Here is a 24745-nt window from a genome sequence, read left to right on the forward strand (position 1 = left end):
GACCAAAAAAAAGCTGGACATCAATTTTTTAGTAAACCAAAAAATAAGTCTCAACAAGTGCCTTTGCCAAAATAAGGTTTTATTTTGAAAGACACTGAGGAGGGAAGGAGGCCTAAGACCCAACGGATGTAGGATCCAAATCTGGATTCGTGCCAGCCCCACCAATGGTCTCTGTCAGGCCAAGAAGGTGCTTTCTTTGGTAATTCATGTTTTTTAGCTTCCTGGAGAAGAGATCTTTTCCCACAAGCCATCTTCATTTTTTTTGTAGAGTAGGGCTTTATTTCCAGGAAACAGTGTATTAGCTGGAGATGGGTGTTTTTTTAAAAACATCAAGGTAGATCTAATATGTTCAACGAAGTGGGGCGGCTCAGCCAGAGGAGAAGTAGAAAGATTCTGAAAACACAAGATGGTGGGGATGAGAGAAGTCAACCTTACTGTCCCCTGCTTTGATAAAGATGTAAAAGTATCTTTGTTCTTAGACACAAATATATATAGTAAAATACGTAAGAAATGAGGCGGCCTGGACTAGTAAGAAAAGAGTTGATTGCTTACTGCTTTACCCACACACATTTCCATCCAGGACTTGACATATCCCCATTTGATATACGAGTTAAATGGGGTCTGTCAATGGCATCCAAAAAGTTACTACCCGCAGAAGGGAAAGCAGCTATGACCTGGTCTAAACCTTTTTTTTTCTTACAGATGGGGAAACCAGGGTCCAGAGATTTAAGACTTACCCAGCCTGTAAACTCTCACCTCTAGTATTTGCTTGTCATCTTGCTGCAACCAGAAATCCACATGTGGAAATGCTGTCCAGGAGTACGGTCCTATACGAAGTTGTTCTGTCTCTGCATCGTAAATGCTAATCATCTAAAAAAGAACATGTCAAGGATAGAATTTCAGGAATGTCACCCACTTTTCAAACCCTCCCAGTAACGCAAGCTCCAGTGTAGTCCTTTCATGCATTTATCCGCATAAGCTTCTTAAAACCTGTCTCAAATAACAAAAGCTGCCAGCTACTGAACACGTCCAGTGTGTCTGCTGCTGCACACCGTGGGGCACACACGACTATGGAGCGCCAACAGCAGTCCCACAGGACGAAGGTGTTTGAGGCTCAGAGAAACGGGGCCCATTTCTCAGGTCATGTGTCCAGTAAGCCTCAGAGCTGGGCCTCAAACCCAGGCACATCTAACTAAAGTCTGTGTTCCTCATTGCCTCATTATTTATACCCCAAACAAATGATCACCTTGCCATTTAAAAGCATACAGTGCCTGCTGCCCCATCAAAAGACGCAGCTAATTTACCAAATGATCCAGTCCCTGAATTCCCAAATTTGCCAGTGGCAGCCTCAGCTTACCCAGCAATATTCACTTTGGTAACTAACTGACACTGAAATATGTTCTGAATATCAACTAAACTAGGCCTGTTACGCTCCTTGAGAAGTCCTAAAAATGTTAAAAGGGTTGGCTCTGAATCCAAACACATTCTCCAGTGAAAACATCAGCATTTCATAAATGAGAAGATTTCTTTGGGGTGGCCTGAATGTGATTTGTTTTTTCACATTTTGAGCATTTTTAAAGAATTCTTTAACCCATTCCTCAAATGGCATATAAACCTTGGATTTTCAGTTTTCTAACTTTTAAAATTACAGTGTAATTTAATTAAGCACCCTAAGGGAATCAGACTTTAAATTAATTTGATCATTATTTTGGGTTAAATTGTTCCAGCAAATTGCTCTTCAGTGACCCGGTCCAAAAGAATGCATAGTCCCGAGTGTAGAGGGAAGAAACCTCTCTCCTGCATCCCAGGTCTCCTTTCTTTGTAGGAACTTTATGGGAAAAGCTCTTACGAAATAACAAAAGTTTGTTCTCTTTGAATTCGGATGCTTGGGTTCACACATACCTCCCACACCTTTTAGGCAGAGAACTGAAGCTGATGATGTAAAGATGTTCATTACTATTTTGAGACAGTGAGTGTCGGGAGGGGTGTATGTATGTGCTGGTCCCTGATAATTTACAGCTATAAAGAAGCTGACAGCATAAACTTTTCTAAGATCCTGAAAACTTAAGGCCTTGACATTTGATGCCTTTTTTTTTTTTTTTAACCCCTTAACAAAGATGATTTGAAACTCACTGGTCCTCCTGCTAAAGTTCGTGCAGCACGCAGCTGCTCCTCCGGACCCCGATCTTGAAAGGAGGCTCTGTAAATCTCTGCAGTCTTAATGTTGACAGCTGTGAGGGACAACAGGATGACTCTGAATTGACAAAAGACCAAAGCGGAAAGTCTGCACAGTCTTACATTTCTACCACCACTCCTAAGAGAAAGATAGGAAAGTGAACAGAATGGCTCCTAAGTGTCTGGAGTTCTCCCTCCCTGGAGGGGGAAAATGCAACCTTTACCCCAAGCATCTCGGTGAAAATCGCTGAGGCCAGAGCTGGACTCGGTGAGATTTTGTTCTAAACCAAGAGGTGCTTTCCACGTGGGAGGCAGCCATTCCTTCAGTCGGACATGTAGCAAAACCTCTGGTCAGCCCTACTGGTGTACGGCCAGGGGCAGGTGGATGAACTGTGATCGTTCTGTTTGAATCTTCACAATTTAGTATTTTATACATACACGAAGTTACAGAGAATAGAACAGTGAACGCTGTGTACCTACCACCCAGCTAAATCAATTAAGTATCACCCCTACAGCAGAAGCCCTCTGAAATAGAGCCGATTCCATGATGCCTTTTCCGTGGGAATCCTGGGGCTGCCAAGCAGGGGGGAGGATGGTTCTAGGTTTTCTCTAGCCTGAGAGTTTTACACTTTGGAGGATTTCTGTTCTCAAGCAAAACCTTCCTCAGTTCCTGATGTATAAAAGGATTCCAGTGCCTGCCTTCCTCCCCCAGAGCACTGGCAGGAGAAAAGCACGCCGGGCCTGGGGTGCTGGGGAGACAGACAGGGAAACAAAACCAGGCACTCTCCCAGCTCCTGGGAAGGGTGGGCATGGCCTGTGCTATTTGCTACCACGTTGCTTCTTCAAAGTCTTAAAAAGTGAATGCTATCTCAGTTTTACAGGTAAAGCTTAGAGAAGTTAAGCTACTTGCCCAAGGCCTCACAGCAGATGTTCGGAGGAGCTGGGATCTGAACCTAAGGCTGTCCCATCCTGACAACAGTGGGGTCATTGGTTTGCTTAATTAGACTTTAACCGCACATGTGACCAAGCCTCCAACCCACAAAAGATGCACACTACTTACCAATGCCATATATTATTGGAAAGTGGTTTTCGTTTTCTTCCCGGTCATTTAATTCTACAAAATAAAAATGTTTAAGATATACTTTTTAAAGAAATACCAAGAGATTATTTTTAGTTTGTATAATAAAGGCGGAGGAGGAGCTCCTCAAAGCAGAAAGGGAGGAAAATTCCAGAAAATGAAAGGCACTGTGGCCCTGTTTCCCTACCCTGTCCCAAGGCAGGGGGGTTTATACTGAACAAACTGGCAGCTGCAGAATCGGTCTCCACTCCCACCCCACCTTCTCCGTGCACCCTGTCTGCCACACGGGTGGCAGCTCCTCTGAGATCCAGTGCCCTCCTTCCTGGGAGACAAGGGGGCCGCATCAGAACTGAGGCCGGGCAGATGGTGGACGAGGGCAAGGGGAAGGGGGAGGGCGAGGGGAAGGGCGAGGGGGAGGGGGAGGGGGAGGGGAAGGGGAAGGGCAAGGGGAAGGCCATCCCATCACAGGAAGAGCTGGAACAGATGGTGGCCAAGCAGTGACAGCAGTGTGTGCTGGTGCTTGGGCCCACTGCAAGACTGGGGACAAAACAGTCCCAAGACCCACATCTTCACTTTGGGGCAAGTGGCAGAACTTACCTGTCACACATAATGTCACTAAGTGAATGTCATCTTCTTGCCTGTCAAATTCACCTACGATGAGAATTTTAAGACCGGATGTCAGAAAAGTTCCTCTAGTTACCAAAAACAAACTGCTGAGCAAGCCAAGGACATGGAGGGACGGCAGCCGGCTGAGTGTACTCCGCCCTACACCCCGCGCCCACACTGCCACAGCCTGGCCTGTAGGGCCAGACGCTAGGGAGCTGACACCACAGAACCCTGACTGCTAGGAGACGGCCACATTCTCAGCCTCAGGCCCAAAGGAGCCTGGGCTGAGCCTTCCCATTTTTCTCTTCATTCTGAGAGTTTTGCGGGGACCCATGGATTCATAAGATTTTTACTTTTCTCCTAAGCAAACTGTTTTCCTGATTGTCAGAGTTACAGAAACAAAAATCTGGCCACTGTAACAGATTTGAAAAATACAGGAGAACATAAAGAAGTTGGTTTTTAACGTCCATAATCCTAGCACTGGTAATAATTAGTGTATTCCATATTTTTCTATGCTCAGCAGAGCTGACCATAAAGACAATTTTATATCTTTTTTTTTTTTTTTGAGACAGAGTCTTGCTCTGTCACCCAGGCTGGAGTGCAGTGGAGCAATCTCTGCTCACTGCAATCTCCACCTCCCAGGTGCAAGCGATTTTCCTGCCTCAGCCTCCCGAGTAGCTGGGATTACAGGCGTGTGCCACCATGCCCGGCTAATTTTTTTTTTTTTTTTTTTTTTGAGATGGAGTTTCACTCTTGATGCCCATGCTGGAGTGCAATGGCGTGATCTCAGCTCACTGCAACCTACGCCTCCTGGGTTCAAACGATTCTCCTGCCTCAGCCTCCCAAGTAGCTGGGATTACAGGCGTGCACCACCATGCCTGGCTAATTTTGTATTTTTAGTAGAGACGGGGTTTCTCCATGTTGGTCAGGCTGGTCTCGAACTTCTGACCTCAGATGATTGGCCTGCCTTGAACTCCCAAAGTGCTGGGATTACAGGCATGAGCCACCGCATCCGGCCTAATTTTTGTAATTTTCGTAGAGACAGGGTTTCACCATGTTACCCAGGCTGGTCTTGAACTCCTGACCTTAGGTGATCCACCTGCCTTGGCCTCCCAAAGTGCTGGGATTACAGGCATGAGCCACCGTGCCCAGCCAGATATGTACCTTTTTTAAGAGTTAAGTCATGGCAAGACCCTGTCTCTGCAAAAAATTTAAAACTCAGGCCGGGTGCAGTGGCTCACGCTTGTAATCCCAGCACTTTGGGAGGCCGAGGCGGGCGGATCACGAGATCAGGAGATCGAGACCACGGTGAAACCCCGTCTCTACTAAAAATACAAAAAAATTAGCCAGGCGTGGTGGCGGGCGCCTGTAGTCCCAGCTACTCGGAGAGGCTGAGGCAGGAGAATGGCGTGAACCTGGGAGGCGGAGCTTGCAGTGAGCCGAGATTGTGCCACTGCATTCCAGCCTGGGTGACAGAGGGAGACTCCGTCTCAAAAAAAAAAAAAAAAAAAATTTTAAAAATCAGCTGGGCATGGTGGCATGCACCTAGTCACAGCTACTTGGGAGGCTGAGGAGGGAGGATCACTTGAGCCTAGTAGGTTGAGGCTGCAGTGAGCCATGATGGCGCCACTGCACTACAGCCTGGGCGGCAGAGTGAGGCCTTCAGTCATGATGCCAAATTGCTTCCCAGACAGGCTGTACCATCATATGAGTAAGCTTACCTCATGGCCTGGTGGTTAGTCAACACACAACAATGTCATCTTTCTTTCTTTTTTGAAAATATTTGCTAATTTAGGCCAGGTGTGGTGACTCACACCTGTAATCCCAGCACTTTGAGAGGCCGAGGCATGTGCATCACAAGGTCGGGAGTTCACGACCAGCCTGGCCAACATGGTGAAACCCCATTCCTACTAAAAATACAAAAATTAGGTGGGTGTGGTGGCGCACGCCTGTGATCCCAGCTACTCAGGAGGGTGAGACAAGAGAATTGCTTGAACCCAGGAGGCAGAGCTTGCAGTGAGCCGAGATCGTGCTACTGCCCTCCAGCCTGGGCAACAGAGCAAGACTCCATCTCAAAAAGAAGAAAAAAATTTGCTAATAGGGAAAAAATGGTATCATCAGTGTTTTAATTTTCTGCAGATTAATTAAAATGGACATTTTTGCCAGGAGGGAGGGTGGCTCTGTTTTCACACAATTCAGAGCACTTACTATTTTGGAATGTGTTCACTGCTGTCTTAGTAGAAAATCTTGTCCCCAGCCCTGCTACCCCTACACATGAGCTCCACGCATTCAGTCTTTCTGTGCAATTCCAAGCTGGGCAGTCTGTTTCTCTGTGCTGCTCCAAGTGGGTGTGCCCTTCTTAGGTTTTGTACCAGTTGGGATTTTTACCCCAAGCAAATACGGGTACATATTTATGTCCAATTTGGGGGAAAGAAAAACAATGAACTTACTAAGAAGTTGATGAGTGAGTTTTTGTGACAACTGCCTGTCATCGCTGAAGCCTCCAACGAGGTGCACTTCCAGCCTGGCAAAGAGATGAGATGGGTCAGAGGCCAGAAGAAGACACCGATGCGTGTGCTGGTCTCACTTTAAACTTTCATTCTCAGTTTCCATGAACCCTTGCTCTACAGCACAGCTTCAGGTCATCTTCGTGCCACCACAAAAGAAAGTATCGGCAGCACACTGCCAAGGCCAGTGGCAAGCATCTGGGGACCCTGCCCAGGGGCCCTGATGACTGAGGGGATCCATATCTGAACACAGATGTGATGCCGCCTCCATGCACCAGTGGGGAGCTCTGCTCTAGAAGAGTACAGGCACAGGACAGGCGCAGTGGCTCACACCTGTAATCCTAGCACTTTGGGAGGCTGAGGTGGGCGGATCACTTGAGGTTAGGAGTTCAAGACCAGCCTAGCCAACATGGTAAAACCCCATCTCTACTAAAAATACAAAAATTAGGCTGGGCGCAGTGGCTCATGCCTGTAATCCCAGCACTTTGGGAGGCTGAGGCGGGCAGATTGCTTGAGCTCAGGAGTTCGCAACCAGCCTGGGCAACAAGGTAAAACTCCACCTCTACTAAAATACAAAAAAAATTTAGCTGGGCATTATGGCATGCGCCTGTAGTCCCAGCTACTTGGGAGGCTGAGGCAGGAGAACTGCTTGACCCTGGGAGGCAGAGGTTGCAGTGACTCAAGATTATGCCACTGCACTCCAGCTTAGGCTACAGAGTAAGACTCCATTTCAAAAAAAAAAAAAAAAAAAAGCCAGGCGTGGTGGCACACCTGTAATCCCAGCTACTCCGGAGGCTGAGGCAGGAGAATTGCTTGAACCTGGGAGGCGGAGGTTACAGTGAGCCGAGATCGCGCCACTGCACTCCAGCTCTGGGCAATTGAGCAAGACTCTGTCTCGGGGGAAAAAAAAAAAAAGTAAGCTGGGCGAAGTGGTGGGCATCTGTAATCCCAGCTACTTGGGAGGCTGAGGCAGGAGAATCACTTGAAGCCAGGAGGCAGAGGTTGCAGTGAGCCAAGATTGCGTCACTGCATGCCAGCCTGGGCGACAGAGCTAGACTCTGTCTCAAAAAAAAAAAAAAAAAAAAAAGGTTTGGGGCCAGGTGTGCTGGCATATGACCTCTATTCCCAGCTACTCGGGAGGCAGAGGTGGAAGGATTGCTTGAGCCCAGAAGTTTGAGACTAGCCTCGGTGACAGGGTGAAACCCTGGCTCTAAAACAAATTAAAAAAAAAAAACACACTGGGCAACTGCCTGTTGAAAGCCCTCCTTAGGAGTCACACTGCGCATTAGCACAGTGAAGCTCTTGAGAAGTCCTGCGATTGAAAAAATCCAACTAACTTTCTTGAACCCAGTGTTTCCCACACTCATCTACTAACCCCCTTTTCCACAGCCTGTCAACCGGGCGAATTCATGCTTGGCAAAGTGTTGCCAGACTTCACGCTGCCTTCTCAGACACAGAATCTTCCTAAGGGATGAACCAGAACCTTGGATGTACCCAACATAGGGCACAGCCTCAAGGGGCCTCATAATAAACTCCAAGTAGTAGTAGGAAGAAGAGCTGTGACCACCATGGCTTTGCTTGCCATTGGGCCACCAGGTTTGCCTCTGACTCCGCAAGCGATCACAGTTCTACAATGGATCAGGAAGAGCTGACAAGCATGTTCTGAGAACCATGGAGCGGAGTGTGTGGCAACATAATGGCAATGATTATGTCCCCCTGCGGGCGCCAAGATAATAGGAAAATGAAAATACCATTTTGGGCCTGCATGGGTCACATGTCCATGAAGCCAGCCCAGCCTTGGCGCAGACCGCAGAGGTAGAATGTAGAATCGATCAGTATTGACTAGCAAAACTCTCCCAGAGAACTCTCTCTTTCCTTCTTTGACTTCTAGGATTGTAAGCCTTTGTATATGATGGGAATAGTTCACTCAATGGCTGCCTTACACTTCAAATACAATGATAACAATGCCTGCCAGGTCTACACAAAGACAAAGCAAGGAGAGGGGACAGGTGTGTGAACAGTGGTCTTGACAGCAGGCCTGTGTCATCAGCCTCCACTTAGCTCCTGTGTGCTCCAGCACATTGAGCCTCAGTGCCTGGCTCTGTCAAATGGAGGCAGCGGATACTTTACTGCAGTGAGAGAGGATGAGGTGCTGTGGGGGCAGTTGGGCTAGAGGCCGCTTCTTATCCAGCAATCCTTGGGGAAACTACCAATCTGCTGGAATTTAAAACTGTACCCCTCAGCTGGGAGGATCACTTGAGCCCAAGAGTTTAAGACCAGCCTGGGCAACTTGGCAAAACCCTGTCTCTACAAAAAAAAAAAAAACTAGCTGGGTATGGTGGTGTACGCCTGTGGTCCCAGCTACTTGGGAGGCTGAGGTGGGAGAATCACCTGAGTCTGCAAAGTCAAGGCTGCAGTGAGCTGAGATCACACAACTGCGCTCCAGACAGGGTGACACAGCAAGACCCTATCTCAACAACAAAAAGAGAACAAGAAAAAAAACTACATGCCTCGCCCCCTAGCGGTCCCCACATCTTCCTGGCCTCGTTTTCTCCACAGCCCTGCCTCCCCAGCCAACACCCCATCTTGTGTACAGTCTCTCGCCTTCGGAATACAAACACCTTGGGCCAGGCTTTCTGTCTACTCTTCACTGCTGTGTCCCTAGAAACTACAAGGTGTAGGTGAGAGGAAGCATTTAACAAGCAACTGCGGGAGGAATGACTGCATGAAGAGCTACCACACCTGGGGGGAGAGCAAAACAATGTGAAAATCGCAAACTCGACATTCCTGAGACATCAAGTTCAAAGTCAAGCCTTCCATCTCAAATCCAGCATGGACTCCTTGCCTGTGCCCAGCACCCACTCATTCACTCAACCACGGCTGACACAGTGCCCATGTCGTGCCAGGTTCTGTTCCAGGGGAATGAGGCAGACATGACGTGGCAGCATCCTGTGTTCCCCTAACAGCTTCCACGGCCACGTCCTGTACGCGACGGTTCCAAGATCTCAATTCACCTATGAGAGCAGCGTGGATCTCACCTTCCACATTGAGCGTGGTCAGAAAAGGATTTTATGGAGTTCATGATCAAGGGGACCTCAGCCTTGGTGTCGGTTCCATCGCAATGTGTCAAGCAGGTGGCCCCATTACCTGAAGAACAAGGGTGAAAGGACTCAAGTTATTCCTGATGCGAGTGCAGTGCGCAGGCCGAGACTCCGCCTGTCCCTCCGGACCGCCTTGTCTTTGAATATCCTGTAGGGGAAAAACGGAAAGGTCTGCTGCCCAGCCAACCCATTCTGACCAGGACACCAGGGAGACACCATGCAGACCAGAAAAAAGGTCAGCGGAGTCCGCTTCCAACAAGACACCAGGAAACTCAACGCGAGAAATTCAATGGTCCCAAAGGTTGGGTCAGTTTAAGTAATGGTTTCCTTCACCTCTCTCATCATACCTGTGTGCCTCAGGACCACAATGTGACAAGTAGTGGCATCATCAGAACCCAGAATGGAGATGGAGCCTGTTTAAAAAAGAAATAAAATAAAATATCCAATAGCCTTTTGGGATAACGCCCAATTCACTGCTTCCTAACCTACCATCCTTTGGGGAGGTCACTGCAAGCTCTCTTTGCTGAACATACAGAAGGCCCTGGGGTCCCACTTGTTGAACAGACTGACCTCTGAGAAGTCTGGCTCTTTCCTGTTTAATTAAAAAAAAAAAAAAATAAAATAGTGATGTAAATTAGTGAGGATGGAAAAACTAAAGATGTGGAGAGAGCCAAAGCGGGCTCTGTGTGGGCAGCACGCTAGTGTGTGGGGAGTGTGTTAGCGGACAGAGAGGCTCAAAGAAAAAGGCGGCAGCCACGGTCATTCAGAACAATGCAGAGAAAACGATGCGTTTCTGTGCGGTGGTTTTTTTAACCTATGAAATCAGATGTCATAGTAACCTATGAAATGAGATGCAAAAATCCTTTATTATAGTTTTTTTTTTTTTTTTTTTTTTTAAAGAGATAGGGCCTCACTATGTTGCTCAGGCTGGTCTTGAACTCCTGGGCTCAAGCAATCTTCCTGCCTTGGCCTCCCAAAATGCTGGGATTACAGGCATGACCCACCACACCCAGCTATCACAGTTCTTTACTAAAGAGTGTGAGACTCTTAACAATTTTACCATTGTAAAGAGAATCAGATTACACAGGAATAGTGGATGGATGGCTCTGAAATCACATCCCCTCTTTTTTTTGAGACAGTCTCTCACTCTGTCACCCAAGCTGGAGTATAGTGGTACAATTTCAACTCACTGCAGCCTCCACCTCCCAGGCTCAAGCGATCCTACCACCTTAGCCTCCCAAATAGCTGGGACTACAGGCTTGCACCACCACACCCAGCTGATTTTTATACTTTTTGTAGCGACGGGGTCTCCCTATGCTCCCCAGGCTGGTCTCAAACTCCTGGGCTCAAGCAATCCACCCACCCAGGCCTCCCAAAGTGCTGGGAGTACAGGTGCACACCGCCACACCTGGCTGATTTTTATACTTTTTGTAGAGATGGGGCCTCCCTATGCTGCCCAGGCTGGTCTCAAACTCTTGGACTCAAGTGATCCATCCACCTTGGCCTTCTACAGTGCTGGGATTACAGGAATAAGCCACCATACCTGGCCTCCGCTTTTTTACCTTAGTCCCTAACCTAGTAATTTCACTTCTGGAAATCTGTCCTAAGGAAATAACTCAAAATATGTTCATCCCTGTGTTATTTCTTTTATCTTTTTTTTTTTGAGACAGAGTCTCACTCTGTTGCCCAGGCTGGAGTGCAGTGGCGTGATCTCAGTTCACTGCAATCTCCACCTCCCAGGTTCAAGCGATTCTCGGGCCTCAGCCTCCCCAGTAGCTGGGATTACAGGCGTGCGCCACCATGCCCGGCTTTTCGTGTTTTCAGTAGAAACTGGGTTTCGCCATGTTGGCCATACTGGTATCAAACTCCTGGCCTCAAGTGATCCGCCTGCCTTGGCCTCCCAAGGTGCTGGGATTATAGCATGAGCCACTGTGCCCAGCCCCCTGTGTAATTTGTAATGGCAAAAAGCTGGGGGCAACAATGGAAAAGGTAAGTAAATTATGCACAGAACCAAGTCACAACCACTAACTGCACAGTCATGAGAAATGAAAACTATGGGAAAAAGTTTTGAAATGCTAATTGAAAAGTATAAAAAATGTTTTAAAGAGCTATAAATGTGCCATTAATACAACGATTAAACACTTATACCCATAGAGAAAAACACTGGAAGGAAATATCACCAATACAACCATGGCTGTGCCAAAAGGGCAAACATGAGTGATTTCCTGTTGCTGTTGTCCTCTCTTCTCTCAATGTTCTATCACATAGTTATTATTAGAATACAAAAACAAAATGGATAAGGCAAATTTACGAAAGGTATGTTAATACTAAGTGTCAATAATCTGAGTATTTGTACAAACTTACTTCGTAAGCTTGTAAAAAAAATTAAGTGGTTAAAAATTCAAGTGGTTATTTAATGAAAACTTTTTCAAAAATGTTAAATTGATACAACACTACAATGTATCATAATTTCCTTCTTACTTGCAACAAACTCCTGGATGAACAAAATCTTCCTCAAATGTCTAGACAACGTATGTATGTATTGCCTACACGGGAAGACAGTTGTGCAGTCTTAGTCTTCTATCAGCTTCTTGCCATTTCCCATGACTGGTGCTAATTTAGGTTACTGTCCACTTAATAAAACATAAAGCAGCTGGGTGTGATGGCTCCCAACTGTAATTCCAACACTTTGGGAGGCTGAGGAGGGAGGACTGCTTGAGTCTAAGAGTTCAAAACCAGCCTGGGCAACAAGGAAGATCCCGTCTCTACAAAAATTACAAAAATTAGCTGGGTGTGGTGGCATGTGCCTGTAGTCCCAGCTACTCTGGAGGCTCAGGTAGGAGGATCACTTGCAGCCAGGAGGTGGAGGCTGCAGTGAGCCATGATTGCACCACTGCACTCCAGCCTGGGTGACAGACCAAGACCCTGCCTCCAAAAAAAAAAAAAATTAAGATTAAACTAAAAGAAGACATGTAATAAACATAATGATCAGCTTGATTACTTACATGGCGTTTTCTTCTGTTTATAAACTTCCATTAACTGGAAGCAAGGTGTCAATGAAAATGAGACAAGCCCCTCAATTTAAGAAACAAACTAAGGATTAAATGAACTGCAGTGTAAAATTAGATCGGCAAGACAGCCTTGCTTGCTCCAGAAGTCAATGAGAAACAGGTGTGACTGACTGCGCTAAAACTCGGAACACCTCTACAGGTGAAAGCCTCTCATTTTCATTCTACTTCTTACCTCACCTTAATTCAGAATAACAGGGAAGAGAATTCAGAATTCCCTCTTGATTACTCTTGAGATACTTACCTTCTGCTTTTTTCTTTGAGGGAAGGGAAGAGAAGGGAGGGCGCAAAGGCGAATTTTTAACACTCATGTTCACAATTGGGTCACCACTCAAAAGCAAAGCTATTTGTGAGAAATTAATTACTACTTTCACAAAGACCAAAAATCATGTCTCTCTTCAACACAGCTCCTACGATTTCCCAAAGAAATAAAAGCAAAAATTATCAGAAGAGAGAATGCCAGAAAACTAAAACAGTAGACTGCTTTGCTCTATTTTATTTTTTAATTTCTTTTTTTAGACAGGGTCTTACTGTCTCCCAGGCTGGAGTGCAGCGGTGAGATCATGGCTCACTGCAGCCTCTGGCCTCAAGCAATCCTCCCACCTCAGCCTCCCAAGGAGCTGGGAACTACAGGCGTGAGCCAACACACCCGGCTAATTTTTGTACTGTTTGTAAAGATGGGGTCTCCCTGTGTTGCCCAGGCTGGTCTCGAACTCCTGGCCTCAGGTGATCCTCCTGCTTCAGCCTCCTTTGCAGCAGCTGGAACCACAGGCGCACGCCACCACACTTGTGCTAGGATTATAGGCATGAATCACTGTGCCCAGCCTCTACTTTAAATTTTTTTTTTTTAGAGACAAGGCCTCACTCTGTTGCCCAGGCTGAAGTGCTGTGGCCAGATCATAGCTCACTGCAACCTCAAACTCCTGGGCTCAAGCAATCCTCCCACCTCAGCATCCTTTGCAGTAGCTGGAACCACAAGCGCATGCCACCACGCTTGGCTAATTTTTGCTCTTTTAAGTAGTGAAAAGAGTTTAGCCAAACTTCTCTTCTTTGGAAAAATACACAGTCCTACTTTATAAATTCATATGCAAGCAGTCCCAGTTTTCTTAACCTCTAATATTCTCTAGATACTAATATTTGCTTAAAAAAAAAAAAAAGCTTTTCCCTCAGTCCCTCATCCCTAGTTCCCAATTCCTATTCAATGGCAGTATTCTCTTAACCCAGTGACCAGCAGATTTTCTGAAAAAGGCCAGACAGTAAATATTTGGCATTCTGCAAGGCCGCAGTCTTTGTCACAACTGCTCAACTCTGCTGTTATGAAGTGAAAGCAGCCACAGACAATACAGATGTGGCTGTGTTCCATTAAAACTTTATTTATAGGTGACACTGAAGTTTTAATTTCAATACCATTTCCATGTTACAAAATATTATTTTGATTTTTCTCAACCTTTGAGAAATATAAAGACCATTCTTGGCCTACAGGCTATACATAAGCAGTGTCCGGCCCATGAGCTGTGGCTTGTTGACCTGTGTCTTGGCCAATCACCTAGCTGTGACCTGGGGGATGATCATGTGACCCTCACCCCTGCTGTCCTGTTTGTCAATTCTTCCTTTATAAACAGGAGAGGGGCATGAAAGTGATTTGTGAACTGTAAAGCACAATGCTATATAAGAAATTACGAGGCCCAACAGAGTGGCTCCACCTGTAATCCCAGCACTTTGGAGGCCGAGGCGGGAGGATCACTTGAGGTCAGGAGTTTCAGACCAGCCTGGCCAACATGTTGAAGCCCCGTCTCTACTAAAAATACAAAAATTAGCCAGGCATGGTAGCGGATGTCTGTAATCCCAGATACTCGGGAGGCTGAGGCAGGAGAATCGCATGAAACTGGGAGGCAGAGGTTGCATTGAGCCAAGATCGCGCCATTGCATTCCAGCCTGGGTGACAGAGCAAGGCTCCGTCTCTCAAAAAATAAATAAATAAATAATAAAAGCAGGAACTACGCTACGCTGCGAGCATCTTGTAGACTCTGTGGAACTATATTACCCAAGATGTTGCAGGACTGGTTACCGAGTACCCAGTGACTGGTTAAGAGTGACTAAGGGAGGGCTCTACACAGCTCTGGCCAAAGGAACTTTATGCAGGGATGGCCACCGTCTATATTCACACTGTCTCATTAGTAGCCATGTTGTCTGCTCAGCACTTGAAATGTGGCTACTGCAACTGAGGAACTGAGTTTTCAATTTTATCTAATTTTAATTGATTTTTAATTTAAATCCTAAGTAACCACATGGCTCGTGGCTACTGTACTGAATAGCGCAGCTCCAGAGTTAAGGGCAGGCTGCCAGGGTTCCAATCCTGGCTTCACCAGTCCCAGGATGTGGGGCCTGGGTCCAGTTTCCCAGCCTCTCTGTGCCTCACAGTCCTCATCTGTAAAATGGAAATAGCAGTAACTCTTGCTGCGGTGCTTTGCAGCTTCCACTGTATTACTGTTATTGTTATTTGCTAGTCATACCTACACACAGGCTTCTAACTGTTGGTACTCCATACTCAGAACACATCGTTACATGAAAAAGACACATTATAAAACAACATATAGTAAGCTATCATTTTTTTAAAAAAAGTAAATTATATACAAAGAAAAACCTTCATTAGGACTTTCACCAAACTGAAGAATGGTTGTAGTCATACATTATTTTTTTCTTTTCTGTATTATTATATTTTGCTTTCCTACAAAGAGGACACCCTGCTTTATTATATAAAAATAATCCAGGCCAGGCGGAGTGGCTCACACCGGTAATCCCAGCACTTTGGGAGGCCAAGACGGGCAGATCACTTGAGGTCAGGAGTTCAAGACCAGCCTGGCCAACATGGTGAAACCCTGTCTCTACCAAAAATAAAAAAATTAGCTGGGCGTGGTGGCAGGGGCCTGTAATCCCAGCCACTCGGGAGCCTGAGGCATAAGAATCGCTTGAACCTTGGGAGGCGGAGGTTGCAGTGCGCCCAGATTGCGCCACAGCACTCCAGCCTGCGCCACAGAGCAAAACTAAGTCTCAAAACAAAAACAAAAAAAAACACCAACCCTTTAATGTCTCCCTGTTGCTAAGTAAGTAGGTGAAAGGTCCATCTAAGCCCCTTGGTCATTTGGTCATCTGGGTACAACCCACCTCTGTAGGTTTACTTTCCATGCTTCCCCTCCTCACCCTGGCTGCTCCGGAGAAACTGGCCAGGCCACCCACCCACTGGGCCCTTCCCCTCCTGCCCGCCGTGCCCCAGGCGGCTTGCCCAGCTGCGATGCCCTCACCCTTCTTCTCCTTTTCAAATCTCTCTCGTGCCTGCATCCTTCTTCACTTACACTGCCGCAAATCAAAGTGATCACCCCCTTCCAAAGTTCCTATAACACAAACTGGCCCCCAGTACATAGCCTTTCTAGGACACGCCTTCTTAAATAGGCCAAAACTTTGCTTCCTTCGAGAGGAGCAGCCCCGGTATGTCACCAAATCCCCCTCTACACTTAAGTGTGCAGCCCGGGACACCCATCTAACTTTCTATCACGGACATTTTCAAACAGACATAAAAGTAGAGGGTCCCCTAAATTCTTCAGGCGGCTGAAATTATTTTTCCTTGGTGAGTCCTACTCTTGACTTCGCTAGTTAACAGGACAGTAACACAATGCAAGGATAAAGTGACACGCCACCACGCCTAGCTCAGTGCATGTTGGCTAACAGACGATGGTCGGTCCTGAAATGCAAGCTGAGGATCACACAGAGCTGTCTGCCTTCTCCCCGTCAGTAAGTCCTTGTCACCCTTCAGAACACGTTCAGGGGTCATTGTGTGCCCTCATTTATGCAACAAATCTTTACTGAGCGCCAATTCTATGCCATGGACCGTCCTACCCTCTGAGGATACAAAAGTGAGGACAGTACTCTTATCTGCCTTCAGGAGGCTTACCTTCTGGGACAGATCAAATAGAGAACAAACAAGCAAACAAAATAATCACAAACTGTACAGCTGTGACAGATGAAACCTCTAAATGCCTTCCCCAACCCAACACACTTGGTCAGGTTCCTGTGCTTCACATCTCAGAGTGAAAGGGGACGCTTTTTCTTTATGGCACTTAACAGTTTATAGTATCCGAGCCTTCTTCCATCAGAAATCATTCTCCCTTCTAGACCATAAACACTCCGAGGGCAGGGACAGTGATCACTACGGTGCCCAACAGATATTAGGGGCTCGATATTTGACTCTCAAATCAACGAACTGATTGATTCCCCTTTAACAGGATCTATGGCAAGTAGGACGTTTGCCCCCGCCGCCACGCCCCGCTCTTTTTAAAAACTAAGAACCCCCTTGCCAACAGTCCCTGCAGAAGCGTGGACAAGAGTTCAGAGATCTATTTGAGCATAAAAGCAGAAAAAAACAAAAACAAAAACAAAACCCGTGCATCAGGGCGTGGTCCTATGGCCCAGCTACGGAAAGCAGGGCTCTCTCTTCCGGCTAAAAATAACTCGGTGCCCTACGCCCCGGGGGTTGGGAAGAGAGAGGAGGAAGGACTGGGGATCCCCGCCAAGATCCCCCAGCCCAAACGCTCTCCGAAGCCCACCCTGGAATAACCTCCTGTTTCACGGGGACGCCAGGACGAGGCAACGTTCACCGCAGGCTGCGGGTCCCCGAAGGCGGGCGGCTGGATTTGCCTAAACGGACCGAGCCCTCTGGGGGCTGCAGCGGGGTCCCGGCGTGTCCCCGAGCCGCAGTGCTGTGCGACCTTGGGCAAGTCACCTAACCTCTCTGGGCCCCCGTCCCCTCCCCTGTCAGAGAGTGGCCTCCGCGGCAGCTCGCTGAAGTCTAAAGAAGGCAAAAGCTCCCGAACCCCTCAAGGGGAAGACGCGAGCCAACGGCCGGGGCTCCGGATGTGCCAACAGCGCCAAGTTTCAAGTCTGTGTCGCTTGAGGCGGGCGGCGGTGGGGTGAGGAGGGCGCTCGCCCGCCCTGCAGCTTCCCCTCGGGCCCGCCCCGAAGCCCCGCGCCGCGCCCCACTCACCTCCAAAGGCGGGTGGGCTCGGACGAGGTCCCCAGCTGACTGCGGCAGCCTCACTCGCCGCCCCTCGACGAGCAGCGGCATCGCGGAGGCGGCCGCCAAGGCAGGCCCAGGGAGGCGGTGGCCCCCGCCCCCGCCCCCGCCCCCGCCCGCAGCCCCGGGCCGCCCGCCGCCCCCGCCCCTCGGGCCGCACGTCCCGCCTCGTCCTGCCCTGCCCCACCGCCGGCGCTGCCGGGAAGTGGAGTCCAGGCGGAGGCGGCGCCAGCCGAAGAGACTGGAGAAATCCAGGATAGGACCGCAAGGCCTCACGGGAAATGTAGTCCAAAGCCAGGAAGCGGCCCCGGAAGCAGCCCGGGGCCCGCCTCCTCCGCAAGGGGAGCTGGGAAGTGTAGTCCCAAAAGCGTGGGAGTGAAGGAGCGGGGGAAAGGGGAGCTGCTAGGGAGCAGCTGCACCAGCCAAGAGAGCCTCCGGGCGAGTTCCCGGGGCGGGTTCTGGCTCCGACTGCTGCGCTTTAGGTCATTGCTCCACGCTTCCCAGGTGTGTGACCTTCCACAAGCTTGAGTTTGGGACCCTGCTGTGCAGCTCCGTAGGATTGCATTCAATGTGTAATAATAAACCTAATCAGGCGGGCACGGTGGCTTATGCCTGTAATCCCGTCACTTTGGGGGGCCGAGGCGGGAGGATCGCTTGAGGCCAGGAGTTCGAGATCAGCCTGGGCAACATAGTGAGACCCACCCTCCCCCATACCCGCGTCTCTGCCAAAAATTTAAAAATTAACTGGGCATGGTGGCATGCACCTGTAATCCCAGCCACTCTGCAGGCTGAGGCGGGAGGATCTCTTGACCCCAGGAGTGGGAGGCTGCAATGAGCTATGTTTGGGCACTGCAGAGGGAGGCTCTGTTTCTAAAAATCATAATAAAAATAAATGTAAACGGTCTTAAACTGAGAAAATATATCCTGAACTGTGCTAGCCCCACGTACTAAAGAGATCATCGATTAACACGTCGTGATTGGAATCAAACAGACCACTCACAGGTGGGCTGGGAACCGTGGGGTAAGGATTTGCGGATACTGACTGCAGAGCCTAATCTGAGGACAGGTCCCCAAGGTGAGAGGTGTCTCACCGTGGAGCTCTCTTCTAAAACTTGGAAATATTGCTCAAATTCATCCGACTCTGCAGCACATTAACAAAAAGTAATTTTACAAAAGATACAGTGGTGAGTTTACAAAAGATGCAGAGGAGCCATATGATAGAGCAGAAATTTTATTAGAATTTTATCATCTGTATTCATCGTCTTCTTTCATAAATCTCCCCCTCAGCTTACACATCCCATTCAACAAAAATACCAGGAAATTTACTACAGTAAAGAAGTGACTGTAGAAGATGGTGTTCCCATCGCCAGGTTACCCAACTTCTCACCCAAAATAACTCTATTTCTAGCTACGAGGAAATTATTTCTCTGTATTATTACATCTACATTTCTCACTTGTCCTCACAAATGTAGGAGCTACTATCAACACCTCCATTATAACAGATACAGTAACTTGCTCAAAGTAGTAGAAATAAGTAGTAGAACGAAGACTGAACCTAGCTTTGCCTGATTCCAAAGGCAGTGCTCTCCATCACTATAAGATGCTCCTAGACTGTAAACAACTCATTCTAACGCAGGTGACATTAAGTTAAGTCCCAACTAGGAAGCTCGGAGCTAAAAATTATTTGAATCCGGGGTGATCAATGACCAGCAGGCTGGCCTGGAGCAAGTTACTCAACTTCCCTGGTTTTGTAGAATAGCATGTTTGTTTCACCTGGTACATACTAAACACTCTAAAGATAGCTATTATTGGAATTGCAGAGCAAAGAGTAGTCAATCAAAGTGAGGCATTTGGAAGTGCAAAGGTGAAGAACAAGGTTCTGTGGGTTCTGCCTGGGGCTGGCACAGTTTGCCTAACTGGTTTTTCATTTTTGGGTGATCTTTTTTCAAGTAATGTCAGGTTATCAGTCTCCTAGGCCGAGTCCTGTGTTAAAGGACTAAATGAGTCAGATAACAAGCAGGAAACACTCCCCTACCTCTCTTCTCACCCCAGCTCCACAAATTTTAGTCTATAGGCAATGAGGAAGCAATAGCAGGTGTGTGGCCAGCACTGTGGCTCATGCCTGTAACCCCAGCACTTTGAAAGGCCGAAGGAGGACTCACTTGAGCCCAGAAGTTCGAGACGAGCCTGGACAACACAGGGAACCCTGCTTCTCCAACAAATACAAAAATTATCTGGGCATGGTGGCAGGCCTGTAGTCCCAGCTACTTGGGAGGGTCAATCAAGCCCAAGAGGTCAAGGCTGCAATGAGGCACGACTGCGCCACTGCACTCCTGCCTGGGTGATTAGAGCAAGACCATCTCAAAAAAAAAAAAAAAAGAAAAGAAAAAGAAAGCACTAATTACAATGTTGGAAAGCCTGTTTCTTTAAGATAGGAAACCAACCTGCCTACCTCACAAGACAGCTGATGGCAAGGTTCAAAGAATATATAAAGGGAAATATTTTTTAAATTACAGTTTTATGAGGCCAGACATGGTGGCTCACACCTGTAATCCCAGCACTGTGGGAGGCCAAGGCGGACAGATTGCTTGAGGTTAGGAGTTCAAGACCAGCCTGGCCAACATAGTGAAACCCCATCTCTACTAAAAATACAAAAATTAGCCAGGCATGGTGGTGCGTACCTGTAGTCCCAGCTACTCGGGAGGCTGAGGTGGGCGGATCACTTGAACCCAGGAGGCGGAGGTTGCAGTTGTTGAGCCGTGATTGCACCACTGCACTCCAGCCTGGGTGATAGAGTGAGACTCTGTCTCAAAAAAAAGGCATGATGAATGTTATACAGAACCTTAGTAAATATTTAGTGAAAGGATCCCAATTTGTGTTTCAAAATTTTTAATGTAGAGATGGGGGTCTCACTATGTTGCCCCAGCTGATCTCAAACTCCTGGCTTCAAGAGATCCTTTCGCTGGCCTCCCTACGTGCTCAGATTACAGGCATGAGCTACCACACCTGGCCCCAAATTATTAGATACATTATAAATCCTACTCAACGATCCACAGTCAGACTGAAACACACAAAAGGAAAGCATTTGATGGAAGAAAACATGGTAGAAGAAAACATGGTGGAGCTTTGGATGTTCAATTAGTTGAAACAAAAAAGGATGCAGTTGTAAACCAATGGACAGTTCTCAAGGCAGCCTGCACCTTTCAATCACTGGAGGGCTTTAAAAACCATCCATGTCCAGACCCCTCTTCTGGAGACTGATTCAATCAGAGGTTGAGTTGGTGTGATGTGACCCTGGCCATCCTTAGTTTCTCAGCACTCCCTGAGGGACTGATTCTAGGGCATAGCCAGGGTTAAGAACCACCGTTGTAAGCACTGCTCGGAAAGGGAAACACGCTGGTTCCTCCTCTCCAATTCAGATCTAAGTTGGTACCAGGGAGGTAGGTATTATGGAAGAAATGGAAGTTATCTTTAACCGAAAAAAACTTCCCATGAAAGTGCTTCCTTTCTTACGAGAAAACAACGGCCATTAACTTGTACATGCATCAAATCCTTAAAGCCTTACGCTAGTATCTTATTTCCATTTTACAGTTTAATTAGCGCTCAGAGAAGTTAGGTAACTTGCTCAAGGTCAAACAGCTGGTTAGGAAAGGAAGCCCGTTGCACTCGGTAAGTTGACTTGTAAAAATTCAGCCACTTCTCATCAAGGAAGACCAAACCAGAGCACACAGACAAAAAGACAGACCCTGGAGACTCCTACAACTGACAGCTTGCTTTTTAGTGAAAGGAAAAATTCCCATTGTTGGCAAGTAATTTATAAGGAGATTTCACAGTATTTTTCCTCATAGATGTCCCTTCAAAGCATATAACTTTTTGAAAGAAGTTCTGCTTCCCTTGGACCTGCTCAAGCCTCAATCACTCTTGGCTGGGTGTGATTAAGGAGAGTGGTGGATACTTCATACAGTGCACACGGAAGCCATCCTCACCCCGGCATGCAATGAATTTCATCAAGCGCCCCACCACACCGGCACTATTTCTCCCTCCTCAACAGCAATGCCTCAGGAGTTTTCCACTGCAAAATGCTTTAATACATTAAATTAAAAAAAAAAACAACAGAAATTGAAAGAACATGTATTGAGGTACCTCCTTTTATTGGTATAAGAACGAAAGTTCCAGATTAACCATGTCATTGTTTTATTTTCGCCATGGATTTTCTTTTTCACAAACTCCTTTGAAATTAAACAGACTTATCTGTAAATATCTTTCTACATTAAAACTACTTCCCAACCCACAAAGACCCCACTTACTATTAATTTCTGGGGAATTTCATTTACTCATTTTATGTAATATAAAAAAATCAACATTTTGCCAGCAGTTAAAAAGATTACCTTAAAGTTCTCAAATGACTTTCCACCAAGCCCCCAAAAGAAAACCACCCATATCCAAAATTTTAAAGCAATAAAAATTTCTATTTTCCAAAAAAGTATTTACAGACTGAAATTCAAACTCTGCATTGCCATCAACGTAATTATACAAGCGCATACAAAGCCCTGGGAAAGAGGAAGCATTTCATTACAAAATATTTATGATCAAGAAAATATTGCTTGCCTTTAAATAAATAGAAGTGCCAGAAAATAAATATGCTTAAAGATGGCCATTTTCGCAAGTAAATGAAAAAGTACACATGTAAGAAACAAAAAAAATGCTTGAGCTTCAAAATGACTCTAGCAGTGTTTGCACAAATTTGTTATAAAGCAAGGTCTTCTGAAGACTTCCTCTATTTAGTTATAAAAATACAAAAAGAGGCTTTGGAGAAGGATTTCACCAGGCTGAATGTACGATACGCACAGCCATCAGACCAAGACTGCACTAGGAACTTCCACCTATTGTGGGCAGAACCGTACCACCAAATCATCTAAAAACATTTTCCTGTTTAACAAAGAAATTCTCAATAACTAACTGATGCAGATCAAAACTGACTCGATCTAATGGCCACCAAGGAGCAGTTCTAGATCCAAGGGGACACTCGAGAGCCAAGGGGTCAAATCCAATCTCATGTGTTTTACACGAGCCCAGGCTCATTTTCAGTCCGTGTGAATTACATCTACCTGGACCTCCATTTTTGTCTTTTAAATCCATTTTTTCGCGGTGCCAAGTATATTACACATCTGATTCTGTTTCCCTATATCCTGTCTCTTCCCTATGGGCTTTTATTGGTCTCTGAAGTCCCTGGAGAACTCCTTCAGTGCCAGCTCCAACTCTGTGTCCCAGACCACGTTGGGCCAGCTCTCGGCTTTCCTTTTATCTTCTCTACGCTCCCTTGAAATCCCAACAGACAAATACCAATACAGCAGAAGGTGAACAATGTAGCCAAAATAAACACTTTCTAATTAAAGTCTTTAAATAGAAGTTTTATCTTAGAGGACTCTTCACTGAAAGCTGGTCAGCAAAGTCCTATGACCATGGATCTGACAAAAACCCATGTTAAAACAGCAACCCGCGAAACAGTCTGCTGCCTATATTAGAAATTACCCAGTAATTGTGTCAAAAAGCTGTTAACACAAAAAATGTACATATTAAACAAGCAAATCCTTCCAAGTGTATCATCAACCCCACTGTAAAAGATTGCACATGATAGTCTTCATTTTGTCTGTAAGGGAAACAAACAAAAAAACCCAGTTTCAGATGCTTGATTCAGTCGAACGTGGAAGTGCCACAGCCGAGGCACTCGCTCTAGTTCAATGCCATCAATGCCCAATGGCACGAGCTGGGTGCTGAGGCCATGACGAGTGAGTGATGGGGAATCCCAAATGTCACATCTCAGTCACAAATCTCTGGCGTCATAGGGGACTGGGTTGCATGTACAACACGGGTGGGGAGCCCACACTACTTGAAGGACTCTGGAAATGCGCGTCAAAGGAGCTCTGTGTGATCCCAATCACGGTATCATTCTGGGACACTTCACCTTTCAGAAAGTCATCATCTTCATCTTCCACTACCTCCTGTAGAAACATCAGAAATCATCAGTAAGATCACCAGTGCTGACTGAAAAGCTTTCAACAATTCCTTCCTCAGGAAGGTGTTACGTTTGTAAAGATGGTGAAGAAAATATCTTAATTTCAAAAGAAAGCCAGTGTAGTGGCACACGCCTGTAGTCCCAACTACTCGGGAGGCTGAGGTGGGAGGATTGCTTGAGCTCAAGAGTTCTGAATCCAGCCTGGGCAACATAGCAAGACCAAGTCTCTAAAAAAACAAAACAGAACAGAACAAAAGCTCCCTCTGATAAGCACTTCCTTCTTACCAACATACCCACATAACTGCTCATCACACACTGTAATCATTTGTTTCAAGTCTGACTTGCAAACAGATTTGAAGCTCAATGGGGACAGGAAACATGACAAGTCATTCTTGCCCAGTGTTAAGAGCTCTTGTACGTAACACAATGTGAATGAATTACACGCCCCTCAACAAATGCAAAACATAAAGAAAAAGATGAAAGGGGCTTTCCAATGACTACTTATTAAAAACAACAACAAAAAGGCCATCTTGAAGCTGCTTTTAATGAGAAAACAAATGTGCTTCCCAAGCAACAGAGCAGCGAAATTCTTTATTCCTGGATTGTAACTTTCCTCTCTAACTGTGACTGTCTCGGCTCCACCTCATGTAACCTGGAGGGTATACTGCAACCTGCGTCTTCACCACCCATTCATGAAGATCTATAAAACTAAAGTAAACTGCTGGGGCAATTTCAACATGAGTCAACTGCAAATTGTTACTTGGTGAGAATGCGCAAGTGGCAAAGATGGAAATTTGTTCAGCTATTTTGTAATCAACCTTCGCTTCTAACATGTCAGTATGTGAAGTGTCTGGTTTAAGCAATTTATCCAAAAAAGCCACAGACTCTTTAAATAACAGCAAATCCTGGGCTTGGAATTTTATAAAGGCAAAATGAGTAAGACACGGTTTCGGTGTGCTTTTTTAAAGAAAACAGGGTCTTGCTCTGTTGCCCAGGATGGAGTGCGTGCTGCATTTACAGCTCACTGCAGCCTTGACCTCCCACCTCAGCTTCCACAGGAGCTGGGACTACAGGTGTGCACCACCACGCCCAGCTAATTTAAAATTTTTTTTGTAGAAACAGGGTG

At 46.6% G+C, this 24745-nt stretch overlaps 3 protein-coding genes across 7 annotated transcripts in view; 1 reads left to right on the forward strand and 2 right to left on the reverse strand.

The window, feature by feature from the left end:
• PDXDC1 (pyridoxal dependent decarboxylase domain containing 1) overlaps nt 1–868 on the forward strand; it is a 65115-nt gene extending 64247 nt beyond the window's left edge. For both annotated transcript variants that reach the window (XM_030798046.1, XM_030798047.1), the window contains exon 24: nt 703–868. In XM_030798046.1, coding sequence (XP_030653906.1) covers nt 703–762 — 60 coding nt within the window. In that variant the 3' untranslated portion in view covers nt 763–868. The remainder of the gene's footprint in view (nt 1–702) is intronic.
• Nucleotides 59–17773, reverse strand: NTAN1 (N-terminal asparagine amidase). 4 transcript variants are annotated; one of them, XM_030798048.1, is made up of 10 exons: nt 17574–17773; nt 9957–10059; nt 9815–9880; nt 9405–9513; nt 6310–6383; nt 3851–3904; nt 3236–3289; nt 2134–2231; nt 757–870; nt 59–393 (listed from the first exon to the last, which is right to left on the reverse strand). In XM_030798048.1, exons 1-10 carry the CDS (start codon nt 17652–17654, stop codon nt 214–216), a joined length of 933 nt encoding a protein of 310 aa, XP_030653908.1. In that variant the 5' UTR covers nt 17655–17773; the 3' UTR covers nt 59–213. The 4 variants fall into 4 exon arrangements, with proteins under 4 accessions (XP_030653908.1, XP_030653909.1, XP_030653910.1 ...); XM_030798049.1 differs by lacking the exon at nt 9957–10059; XM_030798050.1 differs by lacking the exon at nt 9957–10059 and having other exon boundaries at nt 9405–9615; nt 17574–17639.
• Nucleotides 17774–21722: 3949 nt separating this feature from the next.
• Nucleotides 21723–24745, reverse strand: part of RRN3 (RRN3 homolog, RNA polymerase I transcription factor) — a 33116-nt gene continuing 30093 nt past the window's right edge. Inside the window, 1 exon segment of the mRNA XM_030798052.1 lies at nt 21723–23605. Coding sequence (XP_030653912.1) covers nt 23444–23605 — 162 coding nt within the window. The 3' untranslated portion in view covers nt 21723–23443.

This window comes from Nomascus leucogenys, chromosome 18 (genome assembly GCF_006542625.1).
Source record: "Nomascus leucogenys isolate Asia chromosome 18, Asia_NLE_v1, whole genome shotgun sequence".
Lineage (NCBI taxonomy): Eukaryota > Metazoa > Chordata > Mammalia > Primates > Hylobatidae > Nomascus > Nomascus leucogenys.

Excerpts from the sequence above, each read along its gene's own strand:
- NTAN1 (XM_030798048.1), bottom strand. The coding sequence starts at position 17,654 with ATGCCGCTGCTCGTCGAGGGGCGGCGAGTGAGGCTGCCGCAGTCAGCT. Across the intron at positions 9,881-9,956 it reads AGTGACCTCCCCAAAGGATG|GCTCCATCTCCATTCTGGGT; the intron begins GTAGGTTAGGAA and ends TTTTTTAAACAG. Across the intron at positions 6,384-9,404 it reads GACCACGCTCAATGTGGAAG|GCTGGAAGTGCACCTCGTTG; the intron begins GTGAGATCCACG and ends TCTCTTTGCCAG.